The following is an 18,146-nucleotide window of genomic DNA, read 5'->3' as shown; positions in this document are numbered from 1 at the left end:
CAGCACACTCAGATTCTCTCCCTCGTATTGTGAGTGAGATCGTGGATCAGAAGCACAACAGCACTCAGTGGCACTCCTACTGTCCTGTTTCAGAACACACACACACACACACACACACACACACACACACACACACACACACACACACACACGCACACACACTTTCTCTCTCTCTCCTGCCCTCTGTGTTTTTGAACCAGCCCCTCTCCTCTTGGACCAGCAGTCCAGTTAGTTCCCCTCCTCACTCTGATCGCTGCAGTGAGCTGAGAACCACAGACCAGCAGAGAGCAACTGTCATGAAAGACAAAGGTAGACGTTTTCAACAGCGTGTGTGCATGATTTTAACTATACCGTTTTAAATCAGAAGCTTCATATGTAGTTACATTTTTAGCCATGGCAGTGACAAATTTTTAGTGTGCCATTTGTATTAAAAAAAAAAAAAAAAAAGCTAAACGCACTATTTAACACTTTTGTATATTACAAATTGTCATTGTCTTTTTGTGTCATTTGATTCTGTAATACTACAGTAGGGGTGCAATTTTAGTGTTTTAAACAACAGAACAAGAATTACTTATGGTGTTGTCTTTGTTGTTCTATGCTGCTGTAAATGGAGCCTTAATGATCTTATGTTACTCTCTATTGTTATTATAAATCCTATTTAACCTATGCTTTATTTTTTCAGAAAAATAACCTTGGTATGTATCTTCTGAAGACAAAAATGACATTATTGTATTCTTTCCTTTTTGTAGTTTTGTTCAGTTCCGATCCTCCCACCTCTAGAAACTACATTTGGTGATAAAAAAACTTGGAGTTGCCAAGTGGGGAAAAGTGCAAGAACAGCTGTTACAGCTAATCGTAGAACATCGTGTTGAGTAAGACCAGCATGTGATTTCAGAAATACTTCCGAATTAACAAGTGTTTTGCCTTGATTATCCCATTTTGTAGCGACAGGGAGCAGACAGATGTTCTGTTGTGACTAAGACGCAGTGGTGACTCTTCAGCCAGGGGGAAGTTGTGCACACCATTAATAAGTAACATCACATAGTGGATCAATGATTTTAGGCATTTCAGTGAATTAGTGGTTGTTTAGATACTGTTTGCTGTCCTCACACTGATGTCTGATGTCCTCAAGAAACTTCTGCTGCCAAAAAGAAGAATTACTTTGAGCTTTTATTCTCATTTTACGTCTTAAAGTTATAGAGACTTTTTAAAGTATTGCTAGAATCTATAATGGCTAAACAAAGCATGTTGTCGGACTGGGTGTTGTTTCACATCTTAAAATATGAGACCGTATGATGAGTGAAAACGTTCAATATGTGGGTGCATAATAACCTCCTGCACTGTGCACACAAAAAAATTAATTTTTTTAATCTGAGAACTTTTCTTCTTTTTTTTTTTTAGCATTACCAAAGCTTTCTACTTAAAAATATTACATTGCTAACCATCCACAAAACAGATATTTAATGGAAAGTAAGTCATTACTAGTAAGGATTATTAATATAGATACTATGATCATATACAGCTTATAGAGATCAAAACTCCAGCAACATTTCTTATATCAAAAAAACTATTATAACACCAAGTGTCAGTATCAAGCTACCTGCCGCTCAAATTTTATCCATAACTTTTACCCTTCTTCATCTACTAATTGCCTTCAAATTAACTCTGTTTTGTAATAAAAAGCAACAACATGACCTCATTGTTTGAGTAAAATTACTGAATAATTAGCATAGCTTACTCTTCAGTAGTTGTTACTTATGTAAAAATACAATGAAACATGTTTAAACTTCTACATTTAAAAAAAAATAATACTTAAAATAGACATTCCGTCACTCCTCATGCACACAGACACACACGGATACAGGTTTTCATGGCTGAAGATAGTGGGCTGTGTGATTAGCGGCCCATCTCAGGTTTCTCTCCACTTGCTGTCTTTCTAAATCTACCATTTGCTAATACTTGACACCATATCAGCTTCACATTCTGGCTCTCTGACTTTTAAAATTCTTCTCATCCTCCACTGAAGAAAGAACTAAAAGCACACAAAGGGTTTACTGTATATACAGGATAATAGCACTCACATGTTGTACTACACAGGATTGTGTTGTGTACACAGCTAAGTGCGGCGTAGGACAGTATAGCCTGTTGTTTCTCATCTGTTAGTGTAAAAAAAAAAGTGAAACATTTCTGTCCTGTGCTAGTAATTTACATTTCCTCATGACAAAAAAGCTGTACGAATTTGTCTTGGCCGTGCATTGTCAGTGTTTTCAGGTGGGATCCAAAATGATACTGGCATCATCATAACTATTGACCAATAATGGCTTTTAAAGGAGATGTTGGTCCAAAAATGAACAGACTAGTAAAAATAAAAACAGGCATCAGTTTTAAAATTTACAGTTTTGTTTGAAAATGCTACCTGAAAATAAATATAGCATGCTTTTCATGTAAGCTGGAGTAAATTTTTTTATTTTGTACATTTAAAAAGCATTGCATTTTATTTATCCATCTGCCAGCGCCATCATGATAAGAGCTGGCATAAGAACATTTTTATAAAACTGCAGGAGACACTTGATATTCTCTGCAGTTATGTGGAAATATATGTTCATAGATTGGCAGCTACAAACTGAGTCACCCAAAATAAGTTGGAAAATATCTTCATGTTGGATATTGGTAAAAATCAAATATCCTGCGTCAGTAATTTATCGTAATTGTTGGCCATGGCTGAACTAATTGGGAACATTACCACCAGGATTTTGTTAAGTTTGGTGCTTATATTTGTTAAGCTTTTATCTTACTGTGTTGCAGAATATCTCAATATAAAATGTTATGGTACTAAAACTTCATTTCTTTTCTTTCACTTTACATTCCCTAAATGCAGAAATAATCTGAAATTCCTCTATATGTCCTTAGTGCCTAAAATTAAAACATTTTCCTTCTCACTATTAACAGGCTAATTGAACTCACTCATGCTCACAAGGCTGTGTTACATTTAAATGTAAGAATTAGATGCACAAATCCCATTGTCCCTGAATCTGTAGTTGTTGTTTACGTGTTTATCAGTCAATAGACTCACTACTGAACTGCATAATGTCCACTTCACCGGTGGCTTTTAAACGGTACAGTTGGCACAGTGAACTTTCTATTAACCTTTGAGGCATGGTCTCTTAATCTCATTGTACATGCTTATCGCCATGGTAACAAATCTCTCCTGTCATGGGGCCGTCTTAAGGTCGCATACCAAAGGTGCCTGATTCAGTTTTTGCTGAGCTGGGTTATCAGGTCAGTGTAGAAGTCATGTCACCTTGAAGCTGCTGAAATCTTTTAGTTTGGTAGAATACATTTAGACAAACAGACAAGCCTCATCCATGTTAGTGCAGCTGATATTGTCTGAGGTATATTTCCAAAAAAGCTGAATTTAGTAGTAAATTCTGGATTTAGAGGGAGATGTGTGTGTATAATGGTGAACTGTAGAGCGTATGAAAAATGAAAAGACAAAGTTTATGTGTCGGTTTGTGTGTTTGTTCGCTGGACATCCACACTCTGGCAGAGAGAGCGTGTTCTCAGTGTGCCACATTCTTTCCCCTCTCTCCTCTGCTAATCACATTGAAGACCTTTCAAGTGGGCCGTGATTAGATTGTACAGGCATCCATTGCTTCTGCTGCCATAAAAACATGAAAGAGATACAAAAAGAATGAACGAGATTGGGAGTTTTTGTTTTCAATCCTCAACCTCGTGCTGCAGTTTGGCTCACAAACAGAACTGCTCATTTAGAAAGAAATAATACTGTTGTGACTTTAAACCTTTTAACTCCCAGCAGGAGAATAATGGCTCGTTTGTGAGCTCTTGTCTGTGTTTCGTAAGGTGCTACTGACTGGGACTAGAGCCTCTAATTGTATGTATGTGTGTTTGTGTGTGTGTTTATGCCAAAACAGTGCGTGTGTGTACATTATGCTTAGTTACATAACAAGTGAAAGGACAATTCCGAGGGATTAATGTTATTATGGGATGTCCAAACAGAAAGAGGATAAACCTACCTTATAGAAGGAGAGGGATGATTGCTTTACACAATGCTGATGTCTTTTTCCAAGTTCATATATTGTAAAACATGGAATTGTAATTTATGTTGGATGTACATCTACTAGCTGGGCATGTCATGTAATGATATAAGCTGGTGGAAAGAAACATTTAGTGTCTTTAGCCACACTAGCTGCATGGCTTTAGAACTATCAGAACCATCCTGATAAGTATTGGGCAGATTTTGTTCAAGCATTCATGGTCTCCAGAGGATGAACTCTACTGAACCCTTCACTGTTTCTCTTCTACCTTCATAAGCACTGTCGACATGATCATGCTTGCATGACTTTTGCATGTAATATCACGCATTTGCTGGTTTTCTGGAAGAATTAAAAATAGCAGACACATACTAGCGGAGAAGTTACTTATGAACAATTACAGAATGTTCCTGCTTCTTTATAGTCCCAAGACCAAAGTGACAAAAAGGGATGGTAGCGGCTACACGGGCTTTACAGCACTGATGTTTTGTATTACATGCTGACAGCGAACAGATAATAATAGATAAAGGCTTAACTGATTCATTTTATCTTCTTCCCCTCCAGTGCTACATGCCCAGAACGGCAGCCACTCGTGTCCTCCAGGGGGTAAGCAGGTGATCCAGTGCTTCCGATGTGGGAAATCATGCAAAGGGGAGGTGCTGCGAGTCCAGAGCGGCTACTTCCACATAAAGTGTTTCACGTGCAAAGGTGAGTGCCATCAATATGTTAATGCGAACAGATCGATCTTCAAAAAAAAAAAAAAACTGCTCTAGAACATGAATGTCTCCAGAGGTCTGATAATGCAACACTGTTGGCATTATAGCACTTCATTGAAATTTAGTTGTATTTATATAGCACAAATGCACAACATAAGGCAACTCAGGGTACTTCACATAGTAAGGTGAAGTCTTTTAGGCAGAAGCAGGCTCAGGGAGGGCAGATATCTGCCTTAACCAATTGGAGTGATAGTGAAGGGGAGGAAACTAGAATAGCAGAAAGAAATACAACAAACAACGCATAAGAGATCAATAAACAGGTTGGTGAGGCAGATCAGAAATATGTGCTCTGGAGCCAGAGATACTTACAGAGAGGACAAAATACAAACTACAGGAGAGAGAAGACACAAAAGTAGTGACATGCTAGTGGCAAAGATCTCAAACTGGAAGCAGAGGAGCCTGATGATTGAAACACTGCCTCCGTTCTGATTTCTTAAACTCTAGGAACAAGTAAACCTGCAGCCTGAGAGTGAAACACTCTGTTGTGATAATATGGTACAAGAGGTCTTTATGATATGACATAGCTCGGTCAATAAGATCTTTGTGTGTGAGGAGTAGGATTTTAAATTCTATTCTTGATTTTACAGGGAGCCAATAAAGAGAAGCTAATATGGGAGAAATATGATCTCTTACTGGTTCCTGTTAGAACTCTGGCTGCAGCAATTTTAACTGGAGATTTTCCAGAGAGTTATTAGGAAGTCTTGATAAAAAGGAACTACAACGGTCTAGCCTAGAAGTAACAATAGACCTTTTTTTTTAATGAGCAATTTTTTTCAGCATCATTGTGGCACAGGATGTTTCTGATTTTGACGATATTATGCAGATAAAAGAAGGCTGTTCTAGCGACTTTTTAATGGTTGAGTTAAAAGACACATACTGGTAGAAAGTAACTCCAAAGTTCCTTACAGTCATGGTGGAGATTAAGGCAATGCTATTCAGAGTAACTATAAGGTTCAATATTGGTTCTAAGATGTTTACTGCCAAATAACTTCAGCTTCGTCTAAATTCAGAAGAAAAAGAAAATTACAGGTATTTTGGGCCTTTATATCTTTAAGACATTCTTGAGGTTTGACTGATTTGTCTTATTTGGCTCGTTAAGTATAATTGAGAATCATCTGCATTGCAATGGAAATTTTTGCAGTTTTTCTTAATAAGTTTGCCAAAAGAGTGCACACATACATTCAAAAGTGTTGATCTTAGTATAGAACCTTGTGGAACTCCATAACTAATGGCTGCATGCATGGATAAATAGCCATTAACATGAACAAAATGGAACCCATATGATAAATATGATTCAAACCAGCCTGGTTTACTTTAATCCCAGTGACATATTCTAGTTGCTGTTATAAAATGTGTGATCGGTTGTGTCAAACGCAGCACAGAGATCCATCAGGACAAGTATAGAGACATGTCCATGGTCATCATTGCTGTGTCCATGACATGATGTACTCTTAACTCTGACTCAAACTCTTCAAACAAATCCTCTCTGTGAAAGTGGTCGCATTATTGATTTACAACATTTCTTGGATGGAGATGATAAAGATCAATAGTTGACTAAAGAAACTTGGAACAGGGGTAAACTTTCTGAGTGGACACTGAAATTCAGCAGTCTTTAAAGCCCATTGTATGTAATCTGTTAATAAAGCTAGACTGATCAGATCTGATAAGGCACAAATAGAGATGACCATTTCAGTCTGACCTTGTTTACACTGGCAGTGAGACAACATGAGGTTCCTAATTTTCCTGAAGCCAAGAATTCAGTGTTAAAATCAGTGGAAGATCAAAGTGTGGTGCAAGTAAACACTGCTGTTGAAATGTTTTTGTTACTTAATAAATCCAGGACTGAATTTGGAACATATTGAACCCGTGATACGTCAGCCAACATGGAAATGAAAACATGTATTAATGTGTATTCTACATGCAGGCAGCACCATAAGTGACCTTTAAGTTGCATTAGAATACCTCATTTTCCGCATTCATTTTAAATTGAGCACAATTAGTCGATAATTTATTGGTCACCTCGTGGATGCCATCAAATTAATTGTATTACAAAACAGTCTGCAAGTACAATGGGCTGTTGTAGAGAACGTCCCGGGTTGTCAGAAGGTCATTCAACAGAGTTACTCTGATTCGGGGAAAACATATTTCCTTCAGCAAGCTATTGTTCCCACTAATCAGCACTGACAAGCTTCTCATGTTGATGTCCTTTCATCACATTGTAATGATGTTTACAGCACAGAGAAAACAAAGAGACTTTCAGAGAAGAGGGTGGAAAATTGTAACAGTAGAAATGGACTAGAATTTGATTATTAGAAATGGTAATATTAGTAATAAATAGGTAATAAACCAGCTATGAATGTAAGCCACTCAACTTCTACCTTTATAATCATTATTGGATAGATTATTCTATTTTCTATTTAATAAGAATTGTCTTTGTAACTTAATTGTATATAATGAAATTATTTCTGTGCTTAGCGAACAGGGAAACATGTTTGTGCGTTCTTTGCTGAAGGTAGTAAAACTTGTCTGCATTGTGAGTGAGTTACTGTGGACAGAAATAGAGCAGCATAAATCTGTCCTTGGCATCTCAGTGCATTCTGTCGTGGCAGCGTCAGCGGGACACAGTATGTTTGTGTCGTATCAAATGACTCCGAACAAGCTGACAGAAAATATTACATCCTGTCAGTAACCTGCCACTCGACCGATCAGTGCACAAACACAACGCAAACAGATGCATGCATACACTCAGACACACACTAACACATAAACACTTTGGCAAACCTGGCAGACTCATACAGTCGCACAGTCCAATTAGTGTTTATCTCAACCCTATGATGGATTAAGTAGCTGCTGTTAACTTACTGCTTTGACAGAAGCCAGAAAGAAGCTGACAAAGCAGAGACACACTGCATAAAATGTTAGACAAAAGGCAACCAAGCAAACAAATGCACATAAACGGCAAATATGGAAGCATTTAGTAGATGTGTTTGCTTTGTTAAAGCTGCATTAATTGAGATCTATGGCCACACTGTAAAAACAAATCTATGGTTTTACCAAATTTTTTGTTTTCATTTTATAGATTTTTTTCTATATTTTTGAAATAAATCAAAATATCTTTAAAAAAAAATACAAATGTAGTCTTTGCATGTTTCAAGTAAAATAACAATAAAAAAAATCTAGAACTTTGAAAAATCACAAAATTTCCATGTCTGTTAGATTTTACACATGTAAATATTACAAACTTCCCCAAAAGCTACACATGATTTCTTGTGAAACTGAGGCTTGAAAAAGTATTTTCATTATGTAATATTACTGTATTTTTATGAGATAGTTTGTCCACTATTTCCCTGACAGGAGGAATATTTTTTGCTCAGAACATTTCATACATACATGTCATCATCTTATAAAGTTATGAAAAACGTATTTACCAAATTTCCACTTTACATTTTGGCACTGGACAGGTAGTGTGCAGTAAATTTATCAGAGATACAAACAATGCTGTCACCGTTAGTAATAATTATCTGTGGATTCATACAAGCAACACCTTCCCCATCACCTTGTCATAGCCCATTTATGCAATGTTGATAGAGAAATGTGGCCTGAATGTTTTCTATATCTTTTTGCAGTGTGCGGCTGCGACCTGGGTAAAAGCGGCTTCTTCATGAAGAACGGCGACTATCTCTGCCCGCTGGACTTCCAGAGACTTCATGGCACACTGTGCAGCAACTGTGGGGAGTTTGTGGAGGGAGAGGTGGTCACGGTGTTGGGAAAGACCTACCACCCAGCCTGCTTTGTGTGCACCATTTGCAAGTAACTAAAAAAATGTTTTCTTTTCCTTTGGAATCCTGTTTTGCAACAAGGAATTTTGTGGTAGCCCTTTATGTCCTTCTGTGTTTCTCAGACATCCATTTCCTGCTGGAGATTGTGTCACCTTCAGTGGAAAAGACTGCCTCTGTCAGCGCTGTATCGAACCCATGTCACCTTCTCCTAAAGACATCCGCCGCTCCAATAGTGAGTACATTCACTCACAGTCATATCAGATATATTTATTAATGCAGCTCTGAAACAGATCAAAGACTCTGATCCCCTGCAGGACTAATCAGACGGTGGATTATGCCCTGAACATTGGCCAGCTGTGGCTCCCGTGCCAGCTGCCTGAGTCATTCATGTTCAATTCAAACTGAATCATGCATGAGCAGATGACCTGTCCATAACCATCAACCAGGAGATTACTTGTAATGTCTGAAAAGTTTGTTTCATGTCCAAACAGGCTAGACAGTGTCCCCGATTCCTCTCAAATCTGCTGCAAAAGGTTTTTTTTTTTCACAACACTGTGATTTGACTTTACCTCATAAATCCAGTCATTGCCTTGAAACCCTGCCAGGTCACTGACTCGCTTCAGAATAAGAGATACACTCAATTCTCTACCGCAACTTGAACTCAACCACTTAATGGTTATAGATACAGCAGGGATCAATAAAGGATTCAGACTCACAAAGCCTCCCAATTAAGAGGATCTGTCTGCAGGACTGCACAGAGCAGTGCCAAATAAAAAAAAAAAAGTCTGCAGGAACAAGTCTGGTTACTCTTCATATGGATTTGTGTGTGTTTTCAGATTGTACCGGCTGCGGTAGAGACATCAAGAACGGCCAGGCTCTGTTAGCTCTGGGCGGTCAGTGGCACCTCGGCTGCTTCAAGTGTAAAGCCTGCAGGAGAGTGCTGAGTGGAGAATATATCAGCAAGTAAAGATAAATCTCTCTTTTGTGCTTTTACTTTTTCATGATCCTCCCTCCTAGTATTATTATAGTGTTACTTTTCTTAATAGGTAATGTTGGAATAACTCAAAAATATGAGATCACAACCAGAACAGAGTTGAGAAGATGTGACTTTTAATTGTGTTTCTGTCAGAGATGGTGTTCCCTACTGTGAGCGAGACTACCAGATTAAGTTTGGGGTCCAATGTCACGCATGTCGCAAGTTTATAACAGGAAAAGTCCTCGAGGTGAGAAAGGTTTACTCTCAGCGAAGAGTCATACTCCTGAATTTTCTGTCTTTTGCTATTTTAATACATTTATGTCACAAACCTTCCTCTCAAATCCCCTCTATAGAGGCATTTTGCACAATACCTGAACTGTAAACATCACAAGTATTAACTTTCTGACTATGGAACACTGCATTAAGTCTTGGCTTTGGTTTCTCATTTTCTGCCATTATTTTAACGTGCAAATTAAATTTCCATCAGAAAATGAAATAACCCACTGACGTTCATCTCTGTAATTACAATTAATAGAAGCTGTAGATTTCTCTTTGATTTTTAATTGCTTAATAGTTAATTATGCTCTTCTTTAAATGTACAAACAAAACAAGTCTATTTAATCAAGCTGTTGCTAAACAGATCTGATTCTGGAACCTGTATTTTTTGTGCAGTTGCTATATAAGTGCAGCTTGTCTAACTTTTGGCTTCCTCATTATTTGCTTTAGGCCGGGGACAAACACTATCACCCCGGTTGTGCAAGATGCAGCAGATGTGACAAGATGTTCACAGAAGGAGAAGAAATGTATCTGCAAGGTCAGTTTGAGCTTATGGCATTCTGTGAACAGTGGTGGAATGTCACTATGTACATTCACTCAAGTACTTCACTTCGATACTTCCATGATAAACTGCTTCCCACTTGGATTCCACTGTGTTTCAGAAGAAAATAATGTACTTTATACTCTAATACATTTAAAAGCTGTAATTAAAAGTTGTTTTGCACATTCAAGTTGGTAATATGAAACACAAATCAGATAATAAATGATATTTTATTATTGTAAATGAAGCTACCTAGCAGTATATAAAGTAATTAATATTAGCTGATGCTGCAACATTAAAGTGGTGTACACATTAATGACTCAGTAGTCTTAGTTCTATCATGTATGTACATTTTTAAACAAAAGTTCACATACACTTGTAAAGACCATGCATGTTACAGCAGCCCTAAGTTTCCAATGTTTCACCAAAACTGATTATTCAAGTTGATGTATGTATATTTTTAACAAAGCAGATTTTTATCATTTTCTAGAAGACCTATAATAGAAACATACATAATTTTTTTTGTGACAATGATACATTTGTTTCAGTCATTCCAAAATAGAAAATGAAGTACCTAAATCCTTTCACCACTGTCTCCGAATGTACAGTACATCATACATGGTGAGAATGTGGAAAAATACAGTTTAAAGTTTTACAGCTGCAGTCACTGATTGTCTCTGGTTTCACAGGATCAACAATCTGGCATCCAGACTGCAGAGACAGCAGCAGGACTGAGGACAGTTACAGGGTGAGATCTCTCTAACTCAATATTCAACCTTATTTCTATATGTGACATGTAATTTAATGGAGGCATGGCATCATACTACTTAACCAATTTCTCATCAAAAGTCCTTAATATTTAGCATGTGATCGCTGTTATAAATAAGATTAGAGTGTGATTTCTATCAAGTTGTTGCCCTACATTACAAAGACTTAGCTGCTGAATGTTGTTTCTTTACTTGTTTCTTCCTTCCCAGGTCCGCAGACCGAAAACACCCTGTCTTGATTTCTTTTACCCCAAACATGAACTGAAGGTTAATATTGCGAGCAGGTCTGCTGTTTGCACTGATGGCTTTGTAGAGTGAGCAGGCTGTGATCTCAGAATTTGAGATTATCCACACTTGCTTGTTTCACACACAATGAAACAGACACTTTGCTCACCTGGCTGGCCAATCACATCTTGTTTGCTAATTCCAGTTAGCAACAAACAGCAACTGCTTTTGATTCATAGCACAAGATGCTCTCTTATATATGTAATTTCTGCATCCAAGAGTGACTATAAGAAGCTTTATATTAATAAGTTAGTGTTAACAGAGGTTTGTTGACAGCGCTGCATGCTTGGCTGTGTTAATTTCAGGCCTTGCTGTCTACTAGTGACTGTTTTAGGTACATATAGGAACCACATAATAGTGGAAATTGGTAGAAACTGTTTAAACCCTCTGAACTACAAAAATCACTAGAGCCCAGAGCAAGAAACTGTAAAAGAAAACAGAAAGAATCGTATGATGTACAACTTTTCAATAGCACTTAAACTACTCTTCTGTAAAGTGCGGTTTCATTGGGAAAATTAACCAAATCCATGCTTAAAATCATGATATTTCATGAAAATCATTTTATTCCAGATGTTCTCACCACATTCTGTAAAAAAAATAAAATAAAATAAATAAATAAATAAATAAATAGTGGTAATGCCTATGGGCACTTGGGGAAAATGTTATACTTACAGATTCCAAGTTATTTCAATTTTTGTAAAATAGATAAAGAAATTTAACTTTCATTTTCCCTTTTTATGATTTAAGGTACTATAATAGAATCACACTGCGCAGAAGACATTTTTCTCATCTCTACTTCTAGCCATGGTTGCTTTGTTTCCATAGAGGTGCAAGACTTTAGGTCACAGGTGTAAAAAAAAAAAAAAAAAAAAAAAAAAAAAAAAAAACAGCCAGAATCCGCTTGGGGTTCAGAGGGTTAGTTGATAACTGTACAAAACAATATAAACATGCTCGTACCAGATCTGTACTGTACACCTCATTGCAGGAACTGGTGCAGATGCGTGCACCAAGCTGTGTGTGCATGTAAAGAGAGCTGGAAGATACTTTAGAAGCAGTCAAAGCATGAAGTGCTGTTTCAGTGCTATTTGTTTCCGTGTTGGCCAAGCTAATGCTGCTGTCTTTTCTTAATCTCTCAGCCCACTAGATCATCATCTGAAAGCTCCAGCTCCAGACCAGGCTCATGCACTCCGGGGAGCCCTTGTCGAAATATCTGTGTAAGTTCTGGTGCCAACATGTGCTCAGCATCTTCCCTGGTGCACAATTCACCAGGGGTTGATTTACATTTCATTTATCCCTCTATTTATGCAGGGGAGTCACACGGACAAAGTGTCTCTCGTGCATCGTGATTCTTTTTGACAGTAAATGAGGAAAAACTTTTAGAAACATTAGGAGAATATTACATTTCAATTAAAATTCTTTATTCAACTTTACCTTGACTGCTCGGAAGTAGTTTGATGTTGCTTGTGAGAGAAAATGTGATTTCAATTGTGGTTAGATTCTGAAGCCTATTGAAATGTTCTCAATTTGATCTACCACATATTGAAGAGGACTGTATTTGCTCAATCAATTCGAATGCATTCAGATTGAGGTTGATTATCTAAAAAATAAAATACAAAAATGATGCTTTCGGTGTTTCCTTCACCCGACCTCTCATCTTCCATGATTACCCTGTTGGTTTATGAGACGGAATGAACTCTACCCCCATCGAAACACCTCAGATTATGAGCCAAAAACTATTTACCTTATTTACATATTTATATTTGAAAGCCTGAGAAATATATTGTATGGTAACAAAGAGACGATAGATTGTCATATTACAGTAAATCTGTTCACTTCACGTGCCAAAGTCAGAGTATTGTGGTGTTAAATGTGGGATTAAAGTTTGATTCCTCCCTGATGTGCTACAATAAGAAACCTTCTACCTTTCACCTGACCTAACCTGTGCTGTCTCCTCCCTCTGTTGTTCTCCTCACCCCCATCCCGTCCTCCTCCTCCCTCTCTTGGTCCCAGGCAAAAGTAGATAACGAGATCATTGATTACAGAGACTTAGCAGCAATTCCCAGAGTCAAGGCTATATATGATATAGAGCATCCTGATATGATATCCTATAAGTCTGTGAACGGCAACTCCTCTACTTTGGACGAAAAAGGCAACAGACAGGACAGGCAAAGTCCTGCAGAGGTAACAACGCTCCAAGTTCTATCCAGTGACATGTTTGTGTGTCATTGTTTTAGTGTTTTGCCTTGGTTTGAATTATGTGTCAAACCAAGTGAAGTTTTGTTTTATTGTTCTCATATTTATCTGTGTTTGGCCCAAAATGCAAAGGCATTGATTGTGAAAAAAAATGGATAAATGTGTCTTTAAGTGTATTTTGGAGCTTGAATTTCTATGCCAATAAAAAACATTCTGAACAGAGACAATCATATCAGGTGTAAAGGGGCACTTTTAAAGAATTTGGCTGATGATCTACAGTAAAATCAGAGAATGTTTGATTATCAAGATGATCTAAACTGATAAAAATCAAAAGTGTTGAGTTGCTATATTGTGTATTATTGTTAATGATTAGTGCCTAACTTTCCTACCTTTCATGTGACTGTCTTCATGTGAAAACTTCAGGTTTAGTAATTTGGCTAAATTACTAAAGTACCACATTTTCCTCTTACATAAAGTCATGCATATTGGTTAGGATGAGTTCAAAGTTTTCACCTGAAGTCCGATTATGTTGTGTTGCTTTCTAGTTAATGCTGAATGTAAGATTCAGTTCATGTACTCATTTTTCTTCTTCTGTCTGTCTGATTTAGTCACCTGGAAACATTTCTGAAACCAGAGAGGTACTTTTTTATTATTATTATAATTAGCTTTAATTAGTTTCGTTAGATAAGACTCATAGGAAAAACTGTGAAATCTGTTTACATGCAAGTATGTACCAGAACCCAGTGGTAGAAGAAGTACTCAAACCGTCTACCTCAGTAGAAGTACCACTACCACAGTGTACAAATAGAATAAAAAAATTGTTTAATTAAAGTACAAAAGTATGAGCATCATAATGTGCTTAAAAGTACCAAAGCTAAAAGTTAGCATTATGCAATGTGGCTCATGTCAGAATAAAAGTATATTATATTATTTTACATTATTGCATTGTAATTCACATGTTCATCACTTGAAGACTTAATGAGTTTATACATTTCCTCTGGGAACAAGTCATATTTGATCTCAATCTAATAAAGCATCACTGTGTCGTTTCCCAGCAATATTACATTATAGTGTATTTACTGATTTTATTTTGTATTATTCAAATAATCCAGTGAAGTAAGAAGTACAGAATTGCAGTTTAGTGGAAGTATTAAGTAGCAGAAAAATGCAAATACTAAATTAACTGGAGTAATTAGTACCCTAAAATTGTACAGTCACTATGAGTAAATGTACTAAGTTACTGTACACCACTGCCAGAACCACATAAAATCCTATGTGTGTACTCTTTGTGCATTTTTACACTACTTTTGTGTCTCTCCTCTCTCAAGGACAGTTTGGAGATGAGAATACCAAAATCCCGAAGTCACGGATGTTTTGGAGTTCATGCGATATACAACCGTCACAGCTACACTCCTACTCTGTCCAGATCGCCTCAACACTTCCACCGACCAGGTGAGAAGAGCACGTGCAAAATTAGTTCCCAACCTTAAAAGCATCCATATTGGATAAATCCTCCGCTCACGTTGTCTCTGTTTTACCACCTTCCCTCCTTCGCCTCCACCACACTTCCTCCTTCCTCTCCCACTTTGGAATAACTAGGGTTGATGCTTTCTCCCTCTTTACTCTCTGGCACCAAAGACACCTGCCCCACTTCTCCTTTATGTCACCACTTTCTCTCTCAAACTAAAGGTAAGACCCCCTGCTCTGCTTCCACCCTTCTCTGCAAATCCCTCTCCCCTCCAATATCACATTTTGTGCTCCTTATTAGAATATATTGTATATTTGATAGTGAACAGCATCAAAGCTACAAGGCACTGTGTTTGAATGTAATGGTGAAAGATTAATGTCTACAACATCTAAATTACAAACCATAAACTGGTTCAAGGTTCAGATTTGACATTTATAACACAACAGAGAAGAAAACACTGAGACATCTGGTGGTTAAAGTTCTGACAGCCTGCAGATGCCAAACCAATCTAGTTTACAGCAGGAATCAGCTCAGTTTTAGTCTCATTTTGCACATTTTATTTCGTTATTCAGAAAACCGCTGTGATCTATTGGATGAATAAATATTTCTGTGCCTCTTCCCAACTTCACTCACACATTCCTATGTTTATTTATAGCGCTGCTGTGACTTCCTTCAAAGCCAGTTTTATCATGTGTGGATGAGATATGACATGCTTTGACCAGTAATCGCTGGCATGTGTTTTTGATATGAACTGAAGATCATTCACAAACCACTAACAACCCGCACAGGCTTAATTTATGCATACAGTTGTGGTGATTTATGTGTAACTATTTTTGTCCTTATTAGTCTGTTCATTTGAAACATTAATTCTGGTGAGTGTTAGCGAGCTAATATCATGTCTGAGATCTCAGTGGAACATGGAATTAAACTGTATTTAATAATATGAATAAAACACACTTTAATTATATGGAATCTTTAAAACAGAAAGTTCCAAAGTGCTTTACAATTAAAGCAGGTAAAGGCAAGTAAATATAAACCAGAACTTCTGCTGTATCAGGACAAAATATTCACAATTACTAGTTGACAAAAAGGAAAACAATTAATGTGACTTCAAATCAATTCTGAGGCTTATAGGTAGCCAGTAAATGGTAGTAAGGATTAGTGTAAATTTTATTATTTTCCTCGTACGAATGTGTTACAGCCCGGCAGCAGAGTTTTATATCATCTGGTGTTTTTGGATGTCTCACCTGCAGATTAGAGTGAACCGTAACAGTCGAGTCTGGAAAAGCACAGATAACCTTTTTTTAAGTCGGTAGGAGAAAAGACTGAGCTGATCTCAGTGAGCCATCTCAGCTGGGCAGAGCAGGACCTCACTGACTGAGAAATGCTTTTTGAATTTGCTTCTTTTCTAAGTGTAAATGCATTTTGCATGAAATGCGACAACGCTGTTTACCCTACACAGAGAACATTATATTCTAAACCATAAAAGTGAGACATTTATGATGCTATACTCCACCTTCCATGTTAAAATAAAGTTTATTTATGTTACATGCAGATTTCAAGCAAAAATGGGACATTATGTTGAACCTTAGGAATATTTATTTGAGTCTCAACAGCATTTTGTTTAATATTTTTTTATATTACTTGTCTGCTAACCCTGCATTCTTCTCTATCAGCAGATGAAGGTATCAACATGTACAGGAAGCCTCCAATTTATAAACAGCAAGGTACAGTATTCAGTTAACCTTTTAAAATCCATTTAAATGATCATTGAAACATTAAAAGTTCATTTTAAATCTCAGTTGTGGTCTTCTAAAGGATATATTTGTATTTTTGCATAGTTCAATTTTAATATAAATGATTGATTTCCTTTGTTTTAACTTAGTCTTGATGAAACATTTCTTCATGTTAAGCATCTAGAACATAACCACAACATTGCAATGATGCTGACAATCTGGTAAACAGTTTTTGATTGGAATCTAGACTGTTTGGTAAAAGCATAAATGTGTAAAATATTTTTTTTTAAAATGGAAAATGTCAAAATATAAATAGAAGAAATAGAAAACATAGAACAGCACTCTGGTAAAACAATCAGTAAAAGGCTAAAAGAAGAACTTGGCAGCATTTATGGCACTGTGGCTCCGATCTATTTCAGTCAAAGATCTGATTCAGTCTGTAAGTCGTTTCATGATGAGCTTATCTGTCTGCTGTTTCTCTCTCTCTTAGATTCAAATTCGTGCACATCTCCAACATCCTCTTTCCCTGGTTATGGTCACAATGGACTTAATGTGGTAAGAGCGACATTACTGATATCTAACTCTAACTACATTAAGAACAATCTCCTATAACGATACTTTTTATTGGTTTATTTTTCACTGAGTAGCTCTAGAAACACACTAAAGAAACTATATGTGGTTCATTTGTCCAGTACACTTATTAAACAGCTTTGGGTATTGTTATTGTGAAAACTGTTTCTCATGTTTTTCTCCTTATTAAGCCACAATCAGATTTCTCCCACAACGATGACGACAGACTCAAAGGTAAATATTCAGACACCTCTGTTCTTTTGAATGGATTCTGGTAATTGTTATTTGAACTAAATGAATGATGCCTACAACACTAATTACGTTTGTGTTTTGTCCTTTCCTTTGCCTTTCAGATTTCAAGGTATGTGACAGTACTTAAATGGAGTTTTATGCAGATTCAAATTCATCATCCTCCATGTTTGTTTTGTTGCATTTCAACAAACTGAGCTGACCAAACTGTGTGCATCTGCATGTTTCAAGAAGCATACAGCAAACCCAGTTTTAAATCCCAGTCATATTTAGATGTGTCTGAATGGATTTAGATATCGAACATGTTACATAATCTGCTCTGTAATCTCAGCAAGACACAAGTAATCTGCAAGAGATTAATCCCGCCATGATATCTTCCCATTGCATGTGTTTGCTTCATCCCGTAGCTCATCCTTGACTGCCAACATCTATTAACACGACTGGACAGAGGAGTATCTATGCCTAATTTGCTGGAACC

The 18,146-nt window shown here is 37.0% G+C and overlaps 1 protein-coding gene across 15 annotated transcripts in view; it reads left to right on the top strand.

Annotated features, from left to right (window-relative positions):
• The window catches only part of LOC111588175 (actin-binding LIM protein 1-like), a 20,120-nt gene extending 1,974 nt beyond the window's left edge, over positions 1–18,146 (top strand). The window contains exons 1-19 of one of the 15 annotated variants that reach the window (XM_055004659.1): positions 212–309; positions 750–872; positions 4,617–4,760; positions 8,455–8,638; positions 8,730–8,839; positions 9,444–9,570; positions 9,737–9,830; positions 10,310–10,397; positions 11,090–11,148; positions 11,378–11,434; positions 12,589–12,666; positions 13,463–13,633; positions 14,254–14,283; positions 14,974–15,097; positions 15,245–15,334; positions 16,790–16,840; positions 17,340–17,404; positions 17,611–17,653; positions 17,773–18,143. In XM_055004659.1, the coding sequence (XP_054860634.1) occupies position 872; positions 4,617–4,760; positions 8,455–8,638; positions 8,730–8,839; positions 9,444–9,570; positions 9,737–9,830; positions 10,310–10,397; positions 11,090–11,148; positions 11,378–11,434; positions 12,589–12,666; positions 13,463–13,633; positions 14,254–14,283; positions 14,974–15,097; positions 15,245–15,334; positions 16,790–16,840; positions 17,340–17,404; positions 17,611–17,653; positions 17,773–17,798 (1,542 nt within the window). In that variant the 5' untranslated portion in view covers positions 212–309; positions 750–871 and the 3' untranslated portion in view covers positions 17,799–18,143. Of the gene's footprint in view, positions 1–200; positions 310–749; positions 873–4,616; positions 4,761–8,454; positions 8,639–8,729; positions 8,840–9,443; positions 9,571–9,736; positions 9,831–10,309; positions 10,398–11,089; positions 11,149–11,377; positions 11,435–12,588; positions 12,667–13,462; positions 13,634–14,253; positions 14,284–14,973; positions 15,098–15,244; positions 15,335–16,789; positions 16,841–17,339; positions 17,405–17,610; positions 17,654–17,772 lie in introns of those variants that run through there. The other 14 variants (XM_055004658.1, XM_055004652.1, XM_055004651.1 and 11 more) reach the window with 14 other exon arrangements.

Source organism: Amphiprion ocellaris, chromosome 18 (assembly GCF_022539595.1).
Source record: "Amphiprion ocellaris isolate individual 3 ecotype Okinawa chromosome 18, ASM2253959v1, whole genome shotgun sequence".
NCBI lineage: Eukaryota > Metazoa > Chordata > Actinopteri > Pomacentridae > Amphiprion > Amphiprion ocellaris.
This window is presented reverse-complemented; position numbering and strand designations above follow the sequence as displayed.